Source organism: Nycticebus coucang, chromosome 21 (assembly GCF_027406575.1).
Source record: "Nycticebus coucang isolate mNycCou1 chromosome 21, mNycCou1.pri, whole genome shotgun sequence".
NCBI classification, from domain to species: domain Eukaryota; kingdom Metazoa; phylum Chordata; class Mammalia; order Primates; family Lorisidae; genus Nycticebus; species Nycticebus coucang.
Window position 1 is genome coordinate 26978368 of NC_069800.1, and position 19754 is coordinate 26998121.

General features: G+C 36.8%; 1 protein-coding gene across 4 annotated transcripts in view; it reads right to left on the minus strand.

The window, feature by feature from the left end:
- Positions 1-635: 635 nt before the first annotated feature.
- ANKEF1 (ankyrin repeat and EF-hand domain containing 1) overlaps positions 636-19754 on the minus strand; it is an 89907-nt gene continuing 70788 nt past the window's right edge. For 3 of the 4 annotated variants that reach the window (XM_053574649.1, XM_053574648.1, XM_053574647.1), the window contains 8 exons: positions 13959-14158; positions 13119-13268; positions 11532-11655; positions 6126-6948; positions 4467-4693; positions 3016-3179; positions 1728-1865; positions 636-956 (listed from right to left, as the gene is read on the minus strand). In XM_053574649.1, the coding sequence (XP_053430624.1) occupies positions 798-956; positions 1728-1865; positions 3016-3179; positions 4467-4693; positions 6126-6948; positions 11532-11655; positions 13119-13268; positions 13959-14158 (1985 nt within the window). In that variant the 3' untranslated portion in view covers positions 636-797. Of the gene's footprint in view, positions 957-1727; positions 1866-3015; positions 3180-4466; positions 4694-6125; positions 6949-11531; positions 11656-13118; positions 13269-13944; positions 14159-19754 lie in introns of those variants that run through there. The other variant, XM_053574650.1, reaches the window with a different exon arrangement.

Below are 19754 nucleotides of genomic sequence, written 5' to 3' on the forward strand. Positions count from 1 at the left end.
GGAAGGGAAAGTGGCAATGAAGGGTGTGTTATCAAACAAATTACCACTGTAGGCAACTTGATCTTAAACCCACTGGGAATTTCTGGGAGTCAATGAGAATATGCACTTTGGAATAATCCCACCAGGAGGGTGAGGGAGCTAGGTGGTAATAGACTGGATCTGTTCAGTCATTGGTTAAGAGTTGCTTCCAGGGGATTCGAATTCTTGGGCACTTTTCCCCTGATGTATAAGTACCAGCGTCAGCCCTCTGGCATCTGGAATCAGGCCTAACAGTGCTACTATCTCAGGGGAGAAGAGAAATGGGTGGATTGCAGACAATGTCTGCTAGGGATGTCACGAGTTTTTTGACCCGAGGTATCTTATACACATCATTTATAAATAGTGTATAAGAAACGAAATCCTTCCTTAAAGGATTAAATACTACTTCTCTTTCCTAATATTTAAAATTTAATTGTTTTCATTAATTTCCATTAGAATGATATCTTTAATAAACATGATGGTGTTCATTTGGTAAGTCTTTTGACAGTAATGTTTATAATACAAATGCCAAGTATTCCACTACATTTTTAAAGCACATTAAGGGATTTACCTAGGAGAATGGCACTATCATCATTCATTGTAATATAAAATACATCTCTCGACATCTCAGAATATTTATAGTTGTTAAAGCAAAAGCAAATACTTGGTGACATATTCTTAACATATGGATAGCTGGAGCTTTGATGGAACGCTCTACTGTCTCCAAACTCTGTTCCCCGGGCCTCAAAGCATTAATTCTAAGGAGTAACTGCTGTGGTTTAGATCTTTAAAGCAGCTTCCATTGCTCGAGCTTTCTCTGTGATGTTCTTCTGAAAAGGCATCATAAAATCTTCAAAGTCCACCTCATAAGTAAACCTTTCCCGCCGTAGTTCCCGCTTCCTAATCAGGTCTGCTGTTGTGGGTTCAGGACTCCAAACCTTTAATAAATAGCCACACCAGAGCAGGAATGAGTTTGACAGCCAGTAAACAGGCCAGACAATTTTCAATATATAGTTTATTTTAAAACTTTCTGATAGTTTTAATTAAAACCATAACATTTACTTGTTAAGACATTTTAACTTTTTTCACCCTCTTACATGACATCAGTGCTTACACAAGAATCACTATTTTTGATGACAACTATATGGACCACTGAGCTCAGAAATATTCAGTTAGTTCTCTAGTCAGTTACCCTTGGGACAGCTGCTATTCATTTTTAGGATGTAAAAACAAAGGAATTAGAAGATAATCCAGGTCTACACCCTTTATGTTGTATGTAAAAACCAAAATTCTTTTCATAATAGAAGGCAGAGGGAGCTGTTTTAATTAGCTTGGTTTTTGATGGGCATTGGGAAAAGAACCCTTTTCCCCCCAAAATGTCTCTACCTCTTTAGTTGTAGGAGATTAGTGAATAAATTGAGTCTTTATTCATATAAAACTCCTGCATGAGATGGTGGTAAAGAGTACAAACAAAAAGGATGGGGTCTGAGAAATGCCAAAAAATAGTGTCCATAGGATGTGGTGACTAATTGGCTATAGGGCATGCCATTTACTAAAGAAGAATTCAGTCCTTCAAAGAAGATGTAAATGTCAATATGGTAGTACCAATAAAACTAGATATTGGGAGCTAACAGTTGGACTTAACAAAACATTTGAAAAATATATTATGAGCCTCTATCATGCTATTAAGATCTTTCTAAAGTACTTACTCTCTGTGGAATAAATGTGATATCCACTTTCTTGGTATGACCACTGGTAATCAGGGAATTGAGAGAAACCACATTATCCTTCTGTATTTTCTTTCCCTCTGGTATGGGTGGTACAGTATAAATTGATGAAAGTCCTTCCTGAAACATGACCAAAAAAAAAAAAAAAAACACTTATAAATTGCAAAAATCTATATTCACTTACTATTTACTATTCTACATCTTCCCCAAAAGCCAGAAGGGGGAAAAATCTCAAAATGCTACCATACAAGTTATAATATGAGATAAAATAGAATATTATGACTCTAAGTGAAGAGAGATAATTAGTTTTCCTTGTTTAACTCTACTTATTCGTAGTGTCAGTAACAGATCACACAGGTCTTCAAGATATCCATCCTTGACCCATGCTCATTATCAATCTGAAGGATGGAATCCTATTAAACCGTTGGAATGATCCTCCTTCAGCTTCTGCCATCCTGATGGACATCCTCTATGTATTTAGTGGTACCTCCTGCCTTTATCCTATCTACTTCCTACTACCTCCATTCCTCTAACCCTTTCCAAATTTGACGGTATTAAAGCTTTCTCTTTTTGACTTTTATCCCTTGTCCTGTGTCTACCAAGAATCTCCAGTGAGTCTTCTGTTTCCTCAAAAGAAACTTCCAGCCTAGAAATGTATTTAAGGCTTCCCTGCTAAAGGCAATATCTTGATGTCTGAGTAATTCCCATAGGCAACATCCTCAACCTTGTGCTGGTAGTTTAGAAGTTCCTAAACCACTTGATAGTACTAAGAATGGTCAAATTGGCACAATTCAAATCTTTTACATTTTGTAGGACATCCAAGTTACAGGAGGCTCTATATCCCAGAGCTCAGTGGTATTCATTAAAATTCCTTGATGGGAAGGATGGGGGGTAAGGTGGGCAAAGAAAAATTATGAGACCAAAATGAAGGGAAATCATACTTTACTTCATTTTTCACAAGGGTTATCCTTCCCTGTTTGGACCATTTCATTCAATATATATGACACACACGCGTATCAAATAATCAGTTCTTTTTTGAACAATTTAACAGTATTTGACTGAACCCATTCATTTTTCCTGTGAATTCTGTTTGCAACAAGCACTTTTTAGACTCTCCCATAAGAGGCATTTTCTTGCTAGATGTGTCTTTGGAAGTAATGCGCAATGGTGCTGAGAGAGTGCATTGAACAGGGTTTTGCCCATGTCTGTTGTCTTCCCCCAACAAGTTTCTAAGGAGTTCCAATTCTAAGTAGCCAACCTCTTTCCTTACCTCTTCTTTCTTCACTTCAGGGCCTTCAGTCTTCATTTTAGCAGATTGCCTGCCCTTCATTTTTTGATTTTCTGCTGGTTTGGGTAAGTTATCTAGCTTTTCTTTAATCAGGCCAATTACTCTATAATCAGCATATGCCTTTGCAACATCCATGGCACTATGTCCTGTTGAAAAAAACACAAAGTCAGGACTGCCAAAAATATATTAATGGTAAACTATATAGAAAAAAACAGTCTTAGAACATCAGCCCTGACCCTGTATTAATGAGGGTGATAACAAGAGCAAATTGTCAGTTCACAGATACTATCACCAGCTTTCCCAGCTTGAACAACCCAAGTGCTATATTTGCTGTCACATACAAACACCTCCCAAAAAATTTGAGTTTTTTTCTTAATTTTTTGCTCATATTTCTTAAGAAAATTGTAGGAAATATTAGATTACGTTTTGAATATCAATTTGATGGTTTTCTCCTCAAATTGTGCATATTTGCTTTTTGTATTAATTTCACATTATTGTCCTCTTTCCATTATGTAAAAGGCCTGGGGAAGCCAGTGCTCACAAGTGCTCTGGGCAGATGGCTGGATATTATGTTACCTGTAACAGCATCCGGCAAGTTTGGTGCAATACTACCTGGGACTCAGAGGCAATCTGACCCAGCCATAAGTTTCAGTGCTCACTCAGACCCAAAGGAGGCCATGGATTCCAATAGAACAGTGGTTCTCAACCTTCCTAATGCCACAATGTATTTTCATTGTTCCAAAGGGGTCTTGCAACCCAGGTTGAGAACCACTGTAATAGAAGATGATGAAACCTCCAAACAAGGAGCTCAGATATTTGTTCAGATGATTTTTGTTTTATGTATGGTGTTTATGACATAAAGTAGGCCACCTGTTTACTTCCTAGGGTCAAGGACACCTCAGTTCAAGAATTTGTGCCCAGCTTTAAGAGGAATCCAAAAATCTAGAATCTTTAGAGTATGTCAATTATTAGGAATAGTTGTAATAGTGTGATAACTCAAGGTGTGATCTGCAAACTAGTCCAAGACTACATACTAATGATTACTGACCCACAGTGAAGTAACTACCAAAAAAGCATTTAGAAATTTTTAGAGCAACTTAATAATCTGCTTTTATTTGATGCCAATATTACAAATCTTTGTATTTTGGATTCTTTTTTAATTTCATTTTTTTAGAAAATCATTTTTTATTGTATTTTACAAAAGAATCTCAATCCATGACAGATTGCAAACATAAAACACTGGCCCTTCAACACTGATGATTTGAAAGGCACTGGGTACAAGATAAACCTCCATAACATTTAACTCAGGCTGAGGTTTGCACCAGTCGCCCCGGGAGAAAATGTGGTTCTCTGAGAACAGCATCAGAAGGGGTTTAGAAAACAACAGAAATTCTTCTTTTCCAGCCCTAAGCATCAATAATATCAACATATACCTTTTCTATTTTCCAGCTGAAATTTAGCACCGATATCAAGTAGGTATTTTACAGTATCCAGCCTGCAGCTTTCAATGGCTCTAGTTAAAGGAGTTGAGTTGTTGATTGAAAGTGCATCTATTGAAGCTCCAGCTTTAACAAGAAGCTCAACAATATCTTGTTGGCCCGCATGGCATGCAAAATGAAGTGGAGTCCACAGAAAATTATCTGTTGCATTAACGTTAGCTCTATAAAATAAGAAAGATGCACAACTAAAAATACTGGTTGCTTTAAACACTAGAAGCTAAAAATGCAAAATAGAATTTCATATGATTTTACCAAGTGGTTAAATGGTAACCCAGGGGAACTCTGAGTACTGTTAAATGCTGTTTTCTTTAAAAGTTTTTTAATTTTTTCTGCAAACCTTTTTCTTGTGGATTATTTGACAATCTTAACTTTCCTTATGTCTATATACATTTTGTTTGGTTTTCAAAGGCATCCTAGTGATTACAATTTGGGGGGGCAAGGTTAAACTCAAGGAAAATTATAAAATTAGATCCAAAGGAGGTAAAAGCCAGCAGGAAACACTGAAGTTATATTATGCTGCTTTGTGCCTACATTCTCCACGTTATGGATTTTTAAATAAAACTTCATTATAAATTCTAAGCATTATAATGTTTTATTTAAAATTTTAATCCTTTTTAGAAATTCACTGCCCCAAAGTTTAATTTCTTTATATTCTTTTTGACACTATAAAAATTTGAGTCTTTCTTTGACATTAATAGAATAACATTAACACCTATTCTCAAATATTCAGTCTCTATGCTAATTGGTTTACATATGTTAACTCATTTAATCTTCAAAAATTCTGTGGTTTTGGCTCCGGTAGCACAGTGGTTACGGTGCCAGCCACATACACTCAGGGTGGCGGGTTCAAACCCGGCCTGGGCCAGTTAAACAACAACAACAACAAAAATTCTGTGAAAGAAGTCCCATTAGAGCCCCCATCATATAAATGAGAAAATTGAGGCATAAAGATGTTAAGAACCTTATCCAGGTTATATGGATATAGAAGAAGATGCATTAATCCTAAGCAATTGTTGTAGTTTAAAATGTTAAATAAAAATGTCACGTTTTAATAGTTTAGAGATATTTACAAGTGAACTAAGGAAAAGACTGCCCTCTCAGGAGGAGGATACTGGGATTTAGAAGGACCAAAACAACATGTCCTTTGTAATTATGGCCACCATCCCACTCAATTGAAATTGTTGAGACTACCACAAAAAAAAAAAAAAAGAAAGAAAAAAGAAAAAGAAAAGGATTAAAAATCGACTCCATGCCATGTAGGTAAAGCTCTGAGACCAACTGAGTTGTCCTGTCACGGACAAAAGGCCAGTGACACCCACTCGAAAGACTTTCTCCCACCAGAGTGAAAACTCGCTGGCCTCCCCCTTCTGCACAATTGTTATCTGCAAACCACTCTTGTGTACGCACAATCCTGTGTTCCCATGGGCTTCATTCCCCACAGAAGATCTATTTCTTGTAGATGTCAAGTGATCAAGCAACTTCCTGTGCTAAAAAATCTGGAATTGCCCATTTTTTGAAGGCCGCCTTTTCCCTTCCTCGAGCTATGAAGACTCACGAAAACGCAAACCTCCCTCGGCCGGAACACGTACGTACCCTTTCTCCAGGAGAAACTTGACCACGTCTATGTTCCCGCTCGCACAGGCCGTCATCAATGGTGTTTTGTAATAATTATCCTTCATATCCACAGGGATGCCCGATTCAAAAGCCTTTTTCAGGGAAGCCAAGTCCCCGGCCTTGGTGATGAAGTTAATGTTCTCGTACACCTTGCCCGGGTCGTCGATGTACCAGGCGGAGTCGTCCTGAACCGGGTGCTCGGGCGGGTGGTCCCCGTTGAAGCGATTGGTGTCGGTGACGTTCTTGTAGGTCTCCAGCATGTAGTAGGGCGGGCCGCCGTCCGGCCGGCGCGGGAACGCCTCCTCGGGGATCACGCAGACTGGGAGGGGCAGGACAAACTTGCCTTTCCTTACTTTTTTGCCCATCCCTTTTTTCTTTTTCTTAACCCCGTAAGATCCCAGTACAAAAGACTTGCTTAAATATTTGGTTCCTTTAAAGAACTCATTCACGTTGACCCCCGCTCCCCGGGTCTTTTCGTGAAGTTGAGCTACGGTCAGGAGCAGGTCCGGGCTCGCAAAGTCCTGCCTGTCCTCCAGCGTCATCACGAAGTCCTCCTTGGAGACCGTCCCATCGCCCCGGTCCACAACGGCGAAGGCTTCCCGGAGGAAAGTCTCGTGCTCTATGGACCAGTCGTGCAGCCTAAGGGCCCAGAGCGGATTGGGGTTTTTAACTCCTGGTTTGGCCAGTCTATTAGCGATTCTCTCTGCTCGATAAATTTCTTTGCTTGCGACTTTGAAGCCTGCGTCCTTCGCCACAGCTCTGGGTGTTTTATGTTCTAAATTCTTCCATTTCAGGTCACATCCTAAAACATGAAACATCATTATTAGGAATGATGCCAAGGCATATGCATGGCCCTACAAGTGGTATTCATCCAATTTTTTGTTAATTTCAAATGATTAATCGAAAGTGCATCCCAAACTTATGTGTATGTGGAGATGAGAAAATGTGTTTTTTTCCTGTGAGCTTCACTTCAATGAATTCTGTGGGAGATAAGTTTACAACTTACAAAAGGGTTAGGACATTTTTTCCTGTTTATAAATGTAGATTAATAAATAAAAAATTATTCAAATAAAATATAGCTATTCAAAACACACACTATATTGGTTTCCTGGTTAAAGAGAGTTCATACATAACAGGAAAAGAGCAAGGATGTGCTTGAATTTGGAAAGTATCTAGTTTCAAACTTCTTACCTAGGACAAAATAAACTCAGAATGCTGATTTAGATTGTAAATCTATTTATAACCTGAAAGTACATTTTAACTGTATTCTCCATTAATTCTCCATTAAATTAATACAATTTATGCTAATTTGCTACTTTGAATGAACAGCGTTCACAGAGAATATGTAATTTGTTAACCAACTCTGAAGATTCCAGTATTAAATCTGTGCATAAGTTAAAGATTAACATCCATTTTCCTTTTTGGTTCCTTACTTAACAGAATGATGACAACAGCATTATTTGTAAATATTCACCAAAGAAATAAGCTTTTCTGAATGCATCAAGAAATCCATTTAGCACTACCAGAAAAGGTATGTTGTCTGTAATAACTATCTTGAGACATTAAAAATCCATATGTACAAATAAGTCAGAAGCTGTCAGACTGTGGTCTTTCAAAATTAACACTTTCTTTGGTATTGTCAATATTAAATTTTACAACTAAAGCTGATTATTTTATTTTACTTTATTTTTTTGAGACAGAGTTTCACTTTATTGCCCTTGGTAGAGGGCCATGGCATCATAGCTCACAGCAACCTCAAACTCTTGGGCTCAAGCGATTCTCTTGCTTCAGCCTCCCAAGTAGCTGGGACTACAGGCATCTGCCGCAACACCCAGCTACTTGTTTTACAGATGAGGTCTTGCTCTTGCTCAGGCTGGTCTCGAACCTGTAAGCTCAGGCAATCTACCCACTGCAGCCTCCCATAGTGCTAGGATTATAGGCGTGAGCCACTATTACCTAAAGCTGATAATTTACTAGTGATAAAAAAACTCAAAAAGGTATTGGGACCTTTAAACTGCCCAATTCTAAAATTGCTATATTGGGCAGTTTAAAGAACAGTGAAATTATTGGGAAGGGAACCCTGCCAGTGGTCTCTGTAATATTATTCCATAGCATAGTAATTCCATACTAATTCTGAGTGTACTGTTTTTACTTAACTATTTTGCTTACTTAGGGTGTTTGGGGGTTTTATCTAATACCTCTCAAGCCAATCGTCCTATGTTCACCCAGCTCTAAGGACAAAAGGAATTATTTTATTTTATTATTTATTTTAATTTCATTATTTTTATTTTATCATTTCATTTCATTTTATGACACAGAGTCTCACTCTGTCACTCTGGATGGAGTGCTGCACTGTCATCATAGTTCAAAGCAACCTCGAACTGTTCAGCTCAGCCTTGCCTGCCATATCACCTGGCTAATTTTTCTGTTTTTAGTAGAGGCGGGTCTCGAGCTTGCTCAGGGTTGTTTTGAACTCCTGAGCTCAAGCAATCCACCTGCCTCATCCTCCCATAGTGCTAGGATTAACACCTGCTAGTCAAGGATTTTAAACCTGCTTCAGCTGACCTGCTGCTGCTTCCAGGTTCCTCCTGGTTAGAAACTTTTATGTAGATAAAAGACACTGATATCCCAGCATAAAGATCTAAAGGCAGTTTTTCTCTTCCTTTTGACTTGGGACTTTTTACCACCTCCTTTATGATTAGTAAGTAAAGATCCATTCATTCTCTTTGTGCTCTTTCTCCAGGGTAACCATGCTCAACTTTAAGCTGACAGGTGGTGCAAAACTCAGAGAGCTGAAGGCCTCCGGGGGAGCCTTCAACTCCCCTCCCACACTGCTCCCAGAGAGCTGTAAAATTGCTCCAGTAGGACCAATGCCAAAAGAGAAGCATTGGGAAGAAATGTGGGGAAAAAATCTAGCCAGTACAAATGCTTTACACTTCAATACGTAGAGATTAAGCCCAGGGAGTTTATTCAGAAAGGAGCGTTTCATTGCTGATGGTTTCTTGCGGCTCTGATTGCTTTAATCTGAGATTCTGAAACCAGAGATGTAACTGATAACACTTCTGCTGTGACACTGGGTTATCCACCTCTGGAGAGGTGGTTGTACTTTCTAACATGCTATACTACCTTCCATTTCCAGACATTTGCTTCAGAAACAGTCTTATGATTCTCACAAGAAAGTGGATATTTTTCTGCGTCATTGAGTGAGGGATTTTTGCCTGACTCAAGTTCTAGCCCTTTGCTTCTCAATATGCTTTCTATGATTTTATCCCAGTAACACAGAAATGATGGAGTATTTGTGTGGTAACATTTGTCCCAATAAAGCATGTGAATATGGTAAAGTTGAAGAAGCTTGTCTTAACTGGGGCATGTCTTTCGTTTTTAGAAATACATAATGTTAAAAATGAAATATCGGGCGGCGCCTGTGGCTCAGTCGGTAAGGCGCCGGCCCCATATACCGAGGGTGGCAGGTTCAAACCCAGCCCCGGCAGAACTGCAACCAAAAAATAGCCGGGCGTTGTGGTGGGTGCCTGTAGTCCCAGCTACTCAGGAGGCTGAGGCAAGAGAATCGCTTAAGCCCAGGAGTTGGAGGTTGCTGTGAGCTGTGTGATGCCATGGCACTCTACCCGAGGGCCATAAAGTGACACTCTGTCTCTACAAAAAAAATTAAAAAAGAAATGAAATATCAGGCTGGGTGTGGTGGCTCATGCCTGTAATCCCGGCTCTATGGGAGGCCTAGCTCTCTCTTTGAGCTCAGGAGTTCAAGACCACTCTGAGTAAGAGTGAGAACCCATCTCTACTAAAAATAGAAAAACTAGCTGAGTGTTGTGGTGGGTGCCTGTAGTCCAAGCTACTTGGGAGGCTGAGGCAGGAGCATCTCTGAAGTCCAAGAGTTTGAGGTTGCTGTGACTTTTGATGATGCCACAGCACTCTACCAAGGGAAACAGAGTGAGACTCTGCTAAAACAAAAGAAAAAGAAAAGAAAGAAAAAGAAATAGCAATAAATAATAGCTAGCGAGAGACTGAAAGACAAGATCAATAAGACAGTTTGAGAAGGCAAAAATTGAATTTGAATTTGATATATTTTTCTTTCATCATTTTTTAAAAGGATCTATTTTATATTTTGGAGGATGGGAAAAACATAAATTTGAAAATCAAAAATGGATCGATTATTATTACATTTATGCAGGCATGCTAGTGTTACCTAAAATATCAGTGGTTATTGCATGAGATACTGGGGTTTTAGTGACTTGTAAAATTCTGTGCCTGTGTGAAAGCTGGAAAAACAAAGCACTTTCTGTGCTCTATTATGGAGTTGTTGGAGTTAAATTTTTACTTATTTCTCATAAACTAGGAAAAAAAACATAAAGTTTAGCAAAATGCAGTTCCATCTCTAAGAAAGACTTTTAAAACTTTTAATGTACATTTAATTAGCATGTATTTAACAAATTGGTCCATATCTTTAAACCTAAATAGCCTATATTTTCATTTTATGGACCTCATTAAGCTATACATAATATGGTTTATATTTGTAAGTTAATAATTACTTAAAAGCTACAAGAAGATTTAAAATAATAAATATTGCTTACATTTCAAATTTTTCATAAAAATTCATTATATTTCATATTTCTTGCTAATATATTTCCCCCATAATTGCAAATTTCCAGAAAAGTTATCTTTGTATAATAGATGAGCATTTTTTAAAATAAAATACTTAAAAATTTAAGCTAAAGCAAATGGTTTTCAGTGTGTGTCCTTTTTTAAATTGATGTTGGCATTTTTAAAAAAAGAAATTGAGGCTTGGTGTGTGTAGCTCAATGGCTAGGGCACCAGCCACATACACCGGAACTGGAGGGTTCGAATCCAGCCTGGTCCTGCCAAACAACAATGACAACTACAACCAAAAAATACCTGGGCATTATGGCGGGCACCTGTAGTCCTGCCATAATTAACTTGGGAGACTGAGGCAAGAGAATTACTTAAGCCCAAGAGTTTGAGGTTGCTGTGAGCTGTGACGCCGCAACACTACCGAGGGCAACATAGTGAGACTCTGTCTCAAAAAAATATATATATAATAATAAATAAATAAGGAATTAAATCAAATATAAGCATTGCAGTAATTAGTTGACTTATGAACAATCTCCTTTAAATTTTTAACAATAACCTAAACAATTTTGAAAAATGGATTTTCATCACTTTTAACCCTAGATTTGTGATTTAACAGAAGGTAGTATAACAAAAAAAATTCAATTTTCTTTCTACATATGAGTGAGGTTTGGCTATTGGAAAAAATAAGCAACTGACAAGTGACAGGTCTATGTTCTCTTATCTGTGACACTGGCATATCAGAAATACTTTAAGCACAAAACTGCTGAACAATTTTACCTCGTTGAGCTATATATTTACAGCATTCTGTAAAACCACCCATGGCAGCGTAATGAAGTGGTGTGTTCCCATTCATTGCAATCAGCCCTAGGTCTCCATTGTGGGCAAAAAGAAGCTTCAATATCTGAAAAATAAGTAGAAGGTATCATAGAGGAATGGGAATATACATTTACTAAATGAAGACCAGCACTTAGATCTGTGCTATCCAGTATATTATCTATTAATCATATGTGGCTATTGACAATTCAAATTGAAATGAATTAAAGTGAAAAAATTTAAAGGTTTATTTCCTTTGTTTCACTAGCCACATTCAAAGTACTCAGAAGCCTCACGTGGCTATTGTATTGTATTGTATAACACAAATGTAGACTATCTCCATCATCACTAAAAGTTCTATTAAACAGCATTAATCTAGAGTAGTGTTTTTCAACCTTTTTTTTTTTTTTTGGCCAGGGCTGGGTCTGAACCCACCACCTCTGGTATATGGGGTCAGCACCCTACTCCTTGAGCCACAGGAGCTGCCCTGTTTTTCAACCTTTTTAATTGCACAGCACACTTGAACCTATAGTTAAACTTCTGTGGCACACTTAGATTGATCAAAAAACAAACAAAAAAAAGGAGTAAGAAAAACAATATACTCACTGTACTTTAAACTGCTTTTGAAAATAATTTAATTAATGATCTTTTAAAATTTTTGAGGCATACCTAAGATCCTCTCATAGCACACCAGAGGGTACCAGTTGAAAATCACTGGTCTAGAGTATCCAGAGTATAGAAAACTCTATACCCAGCTGGGGACCTACCATTGTGGTCAGTGTGGGCAATTTAAGAAAAGCATGAGAATGTGTTAAACAACATTAGAAGGGCAAATTCTTTACCAAATATGTAGTGTATATTTTTATTATAGGGAAGACAGCCAGTGATAAAAATAAAAATAATAACATTAGAATTGAAATAAAATTAAATAAAGAAATTTTAGATGAAATTCAGAATTTTGAAAAATAGGACAGTATTAATTCTTATTTTGTTTCTACAGTGCCACTCTATGAGATATTCTTTCCTGGAATGTCCAGATAATCAGAATACTTAGTATTTAAAATTCAGGCATACCATTAGATGTACACAAGCATCACAGAGATGGGAGTACAGTGGCATCATTCTCCCCAGGATTAGACCTTATCTTATTTAGAAAGTTTTAATACTACATGATAGAGGCAGAAAACAGGGTAATCATGGTTGGCAGAAATTTTATTGTCATAGTTCAGTATATAGAAAAACATTCTTAGTAATATTAAATGAGTAAATTACCAAACATAAAACTAAATGAAGAGCTGGAATGCATTTTTCAGGCTTGAACCCACCACATCTGGTATATGGGGCCGGCGCCCCACTCCTTGAGCCACAGGCGCCGCCCAGAATGCATTTTTTTAAGATATAATTTTAGAATTACTGGGAAAAACCAAGATGAAACAACACAGATAACTCAGAAAAAATTCTATCTTACTGTAACCTACATGATATACAAAAGTTGAGGGAGGGAAAGAAAGGTTTTAGCAACAAATTTTAAAGCACAGAGCAGATTATTACATCAAAAAAGCCTCCTTTAGCAGCAAAGTGAGCAGCGTTATGTCTGTCATTGTCAAATGCATTCACTTCACCTCCTCTTTCCAATATGCCTCGGACTAGTTCCAACACTCCTTCTCTTGACACTTCCATTAAAACCGTTCGGCCTGTGGACTGGACGTGAAACAGATCAAAAGCTATTTATACCTGTATATTAAGTAACATGCTTAGTATAAATGTACAATGAATCCATCCGACCTTAACTTTACCCTTACATGTTTATTTCTCTACATTTTACTTTAACAAAAAGGAGCAATTAAATGAGTACAGTGGGTCAATTTCCAAAATGTTGACTTCTCCAATCAGAGCCAAGTTCACACCACATACCACCTTGACAATATCATGCTTCAAAAAAAAAATGCATTTCTTGCAAAGAAAGCAGAGCAAAAATGGAAAGAAAGGGGAAAAATACAAAAACATTATATAGTTATGTCATGGGCGGTTTCTAATGAGATGAAAATATATTTAATGTGTCTGGAAAGGAGAATTATAAGAAAAGAAAAAACTCAAGAGAAATTTTTATTAGGCAACACTAATACATTTCTGATTATTTCTTATAATAATACTTTGATATTAGTATTTGATATATAATAAATATCAATTTTCCAAACACAGTTAGGAAATAGAGTACACATTCATGGCAATAGGAAGATAGTGAAAGTACGCCATCTTCAAGCATTTTGAGTCAAAATGAACATTCTATAAGCTAACAGGATAACATTACCAGATTTAAATGCAAAAATGATACTAACACTACTTTGTAATTGAAAAAAGAAAATTTTATAATCACAGGAATAGTCATACTGAGTAGATAGCATTGGGATTGGCTCCTTTTTCCAAGAATGTCAGGCAGACATCTTTAACATCATGTGCAGTTTCACAGGCTTTAAGGAATACTGGTTTTCCATCAAAGGTACAATTGTTGACATCTGCACCATATTCAAGGGCAATCAGAGCACAGCGATAATGCCGCTTCGTAGGTAAAATGCAGTAAAACAAAATGCCTGCAGAAAAATAGAATCCCCGAAGAGTACTTAATTAACAGTCCATATATTTTTTAATCTGATAGGAAGGAAAAAAATATTATTTAAACATCTGTATTTATATCCGAAGATAGCAGAGCATATGCATTTCTGTCTTGGTTCCTCCTAGAAACCAATTAAAACACCAAAACAGGAAAAACAAAAAACAAAAAAAACCCAACAACCCAGTTTTTGATAGAGTTAGAAAAGTCACAACCGAATGTGACAGGACATGGTTTCGACAGCAGCTAGAGTGCTGGTATGTGAGTCTTTGTTGACCTTCTGTATCTGGCATCTAGCAGTCCATACCCAAAGAGTCCCTTCTTGGGATGTGCAGGGCTACGTGTGTGCTAAAAGGCTACTGGTGGGTCTCTGGATCCCCTCTAAAATTGCAGAGTGGCAAAATAGGCCAAGACCTAAAACAAGGACAGATGGATAGAAAAGTAGAAGAAAAAGATAAAATTGAACCTGTGGAACTCAGGAAAGAAATGGTAGAGAAAAATAAAAGTCAACTGGAAGCATGAAAATGGGGAGCAGATTCTGCCAAAACCATAGTCAGGGATGTGGAGGGAAAACTTAAAAAAATTAAGAAAAATGTAATTGAAATGATGGAAGAGTCTAAATCAGCGGTTCTCAAACTGTGGGTCACGACCAGTGTGGGGGTCAAATGGCCCTTTCACAGGAGTCGCCTAAGACATCCTGCACATTACATATTTACATTACAATTCATAACAGTAGCAAAATTACAGTTATGAAGTAGCGAAGAAAATAATTTTATGGTTGGGGGTCACCACAACATGAGGAACTGTATTAAAGAGTCATGGCATTAGGAAGGTTGAGAACCACTGGACTCTAAATGGTCTATAGCAGTAAAGAAGATTTAACATACGTGTAACTGGTGTTCAATTTAAAAAAAAAGACGAAACAGAAAAAAATATAGAGAGATACAATGAGAAAAAATGTTCTGAAAGTGAAATCCTGAATCTAAAGATTAAAAGGGCGGCGCCTATGGCTCAGTGAGTAGGGCGCTGGCCCCATATGCCGAGGGTGGCGGGTTCAAACCCAGCCCCGGCCAAACTGCAACCAAAAAATTAGCAGGGCATTGTGGCGGGTGCCTGTAGTCCCAGCTACTCGGGAGGCTGAGGCAGGAGAATCGCCAAAGCCCAGGAGTTGGAGGTTGCTGTGAGCTGTGTGATGCCACAGCACTCTACCAAGGGCAATAAAGTGAAACTCTGTGTCTACAAAAAAAAAAGGGCACACTGGGTGTTAGGAAAAGCTGATTAAGAACAATCAATAAAATGAACCTAGGTAAAGCCGGGTAGAGAAATTGTACAGTGAGAATCCAGGCAAAAGTCTGGATAAATTTTTCCACTAATTTATATAGAGGAAAAAGTCAGGCTGCCCTCAAGACTTTATCACAGCAAATTTCAATGCTAGAAAATAATGGAAGGTTCTCTGCAATGTCACTTGGGAAAGAAAATAAGAAATTTTTGTTTCTTATTTTTAATCAAGCTGTTGTTCATATATAAAAGTGACAACCATTTGTAAGCTTAAGGACTCAAGAAATCAGAAGCCCAAAGAAATGAGCTAAAGTACTTGATGGTGAAAGTGAGTCTCTCAAGAGATCAACACAGAATATGTGACTAAATGAACAGACAGATGCTAAATCCCTTCAACCATAGAACTAAAGTTAAATCATCTTAGTAATTTTGGATACAGAAAAGAACTTCATAATTCATAATCATATAAAACATGTAATTTCACAAAAATTTAGAGGAAGGGAAGGGAGGAGAGACAGTGTAAGAATATGATTTTCTGATCATTTATTGCTGTAGGTTGGTATTATTTATTAAAGCAAATAAAGGGATACAGTTCAAGACAGGTACATATTATTTGATAGGATGAAGGGAATCAATGAAAGAACTAAGTGATTATAATTGACTGTAAAATTGGGTGGTAGAAGGAAGGTAGAAGAGGTGGGAAGAAAGGTTACTGTCCTAATCTCATCTTTCACAGTAAAGAATCAATGAATATTGTTTAAGGTCTTAACTCAAACTGAGGTTGAAGAGTAGGTGCAGCTATCAAGATAACCATTAACAGAATTAAAAAATAGCCCATTAATTTTGGGAAATACTACTAGAAGGAAAATACATATAGCAAAATAAAGCCAAGAAGTCTATGAACCATAGACATTATTTTGTGATTGTTTTTATATATTAACTATATTATTCCTTCATAATGTAAAATAAATGGCAGTTCTGAAGCCAAACCTATTGGACATCTAGATAAATATAAAGTGGATAAATTCTACCACCCAAATAAAAATATGCAATTTTTATAAAAATCAAACTCTAAATATATTTCATATAAACAGATATACCTAAAATAGGATAACTCTGAACAGTTGCCCACCCCCCCCAAAAAAAGGTCAAGGACATAATTGAAAACAGAAGTTGTAGGATGCTTTTTCTGATTCTGTTGAGATACTCACATGGGCTTTGTTTTTGCTTTGTTTAACGTAGTAAAGATGGTTTTACACATGTCAAACCATCCTTGTATCCCTGGGATGAAACCCACTTGGTCTCTGTGGATTACCTTTTTTGATGTGCTGTTGAATTCAGTTTGCAAATATTTTATTGAGGATTTTTGCATTTATATTCATAAGGGATATTGGTCTGTAATTTTCTTTGTTGTTGTTGTGTCATTTTCTGGTATCAACGTGATACTGGCTTCATAGAATGAATTGGGGAGGATTCCCTCCTTTTCAAAATTATGGAGTAATTTCTGTATTATGGGTACTAGATCTTTTTTGTAGGTCTGATAGAATTTGGCTATGACTCCATCTGGTCCAGAGGGTTTTTTTCCTGCTGTTATTGGGAGGTATTTTATTACTGTTTTAATCCCACTGTCTGTGATTGGCCTGTTCAGGAGTTTTATTTCTTCTTAGTTGAATCTTGATTATGCATTCCCAGGATCCTATTCAATTTCCTCTACATGCTCTAGTTTATGTACACAGAGATTTATGTAGTATTCATGATGTTTTGTATTTCTGTGGTATCAGTTGTAATGTCACTGTTTTCATTTCTGATTGAGCTGATATGTATTCTTTATCGTTTGCTCTTGGTTAATCTAGCAAGAGGTCTGCCAATTTTTGTCTTTTCAAAGAGCCAATGTTTTCTTTCATTAATCTTTTGTATTGTCTTTTTTTTTTTTTTCCACTTCATATAGTTTTGCTTTGACCTTCATTATTTCTTTTCTTCTTCTGGCTTTGGGTTTGACTGGTTCTTTCTTTTCTAGTTCCTTGACATTAAGTTGTTAATGTGCAATCTTTCTGTCTTTTTGATGTAGGCATTCAGGATATGAATGTTCTCAAGGACTACTTTTCTTGTGTCCCATGGATTTTCATAGCCTTGTGTCCCCTTTGTCATTCAAAGAGTTTTTCTTGATTTCCATCTCAACTTCTTTCTTGACTCAATAATTGTTCAGCAGCAGGCTGTTTAATTTCCATGACTTTGTGTAGGTTTGAGTTGGTTCTCTTATGATTGTTTTCTAGTTTTATTGCACTGTGGTCTGATAAGGTTCATATATGATTTCTATTTTTTTGAATTTTTTGACACCTGTTTGTGGCTTAAGGTATGATGGATCAATCCTGAACAATATGTATTCTGTAGTTTGGTGGTAGAGTGTCTTATAAATGTGTTAGGTCCATTTAGTTTAGAGTTTGGTTTAAGTCCATTGTTTCTTTGTTTTCTGCTTTGATAATTTGTCAGGCTCTGACAGAGTGGTGTTGATGTACTTAGAATTATGATGGTGCTATATATTTCTTTGATTTAGCTCAAGTAAAATTTGTCTTATGAAATATGGGAGCTCCTGTTAGGCATGTACGTATTTAAACCGTTATGTCTTCTTCCTGAATTGCTCCCTTTCCCATTGTATAATGACCCTCTTTGACTTTCTTTACCTTTGTTGGCTTAAAGTCAATTTTATCTGATATGAGCATGGCTATATTTGCTTTCTTTTGATTTCCCCCTATTTTCATAGAATATGTTTTTTTCCATCTTTTCCTGTTGAATCTGTGTACATCCTTGTGGTTTAGATGTGTTTTCTGGAGACAGGAGATACTTTAGTTGTACTTTTTATCCATTTGGTCAGCCTGAGCCTTTTGAGAGGAGCATTTAGTCTGTTAATGTTAATTGATAGCATTATTCTATTCATCCTGTTGGGTAGTACCTTATCATTTAACCATGTTCAATGGAATAAATTTGAGATAGAAAAATATCTAGGATAAAATATCTAGGAAAAATAAAAATATTTTAGGTAGGTAGTTCTGCTGTTTGATAAGAGTTTTGAGTTTGGGGATATTTTAAAGTGATTTCACACTGGTGGGCATGTGTTGTGCTGATCTGTGTATAATGCCAACTATTTTGTGCAGGACAGGTCTGGCCATAGCAAATTCCCTCAGTGTTTACTTGTCTGGAAAAACTTAATTCTCCACTGAATGTGAAGCTTAATTTTGTAGGATACAAAATTCTAGGCAGGAAGTTATTCTGTTTAGGTTGAAGATGGGCTCCAAACCCTTCTGGCCAGTAAGGTTTCTACTAAGAAGTCTGCAGGTAGCATCATGGCTTTTCCTTAGTAGGTTATGTAATGCTTTCATCTTGCTGCTTGTGAAATTTTCTTCTCCATTTTGACCTTGGACAGATTGATTACTATGTGTCTTAGAGATAAACTATTTGCTATGAATCTTCCTGGTGTTCAATGTCCATGTTGTATCTGTACGTCTGAATCTGAATTTCTTTTGGAATACCTGGAATGATTCACTCAATGATTTCCTCAAATAGATTTTCCATGCTATATATCAGCCTAGGCAAAGAATTTACAACTAAGACCCCAATAGCAATCATGGCAATAACCAAAGTTAATAAATGAGATTTGATTAAACTCAAAAGCTTCTGCATAGTTAAGGAAACAATCAACAGATCAAGTAGAAAACTTACAGGATGGGAGAAAATATTTGCAAGCTATATAGCTATACATATAGTAAAGGCCTAATACCCAGAACTTGCAAAGAACTCAAGCAAATCAACAAGAAAAAAACAAGCAACTCTATTAACAAGTGAGTAAAAGATATAAACAGAAGCTTCTCAAAAGAAGAAAGACAAATAGCCAATTAACATACAAAGAAATGCAAAAATGCTCAATGTCACTACTCATTAGAGAAATTCAAATTAAAACCATAATGGGAAATTAGAACTTTACCCCAGATAGTATGGCTTTTATTAAAATGTCCAGAAACAATAGATGCCGGTGTGGAAGCAAAGAAAATAAACTTATAGACTATAGGTAGGACTAAAAATTAGTACAACCCCTTTGGAAAACGGTATGGAGATTCCTCAAAGAACTAAAAGTAGACATACCATTCCATCCAGCAATCCCACTTTTGGGTATCTACCCACAGGAAAGGAAGACGTCCATAAAAAAGACATGTGCACTTGAATATTTCTTGCAACATAATTGCAAAGCTGTGGAATCAACCCAAGTGCTCATAAATTCATGAGTGGATTAAAATGTGGTTTAT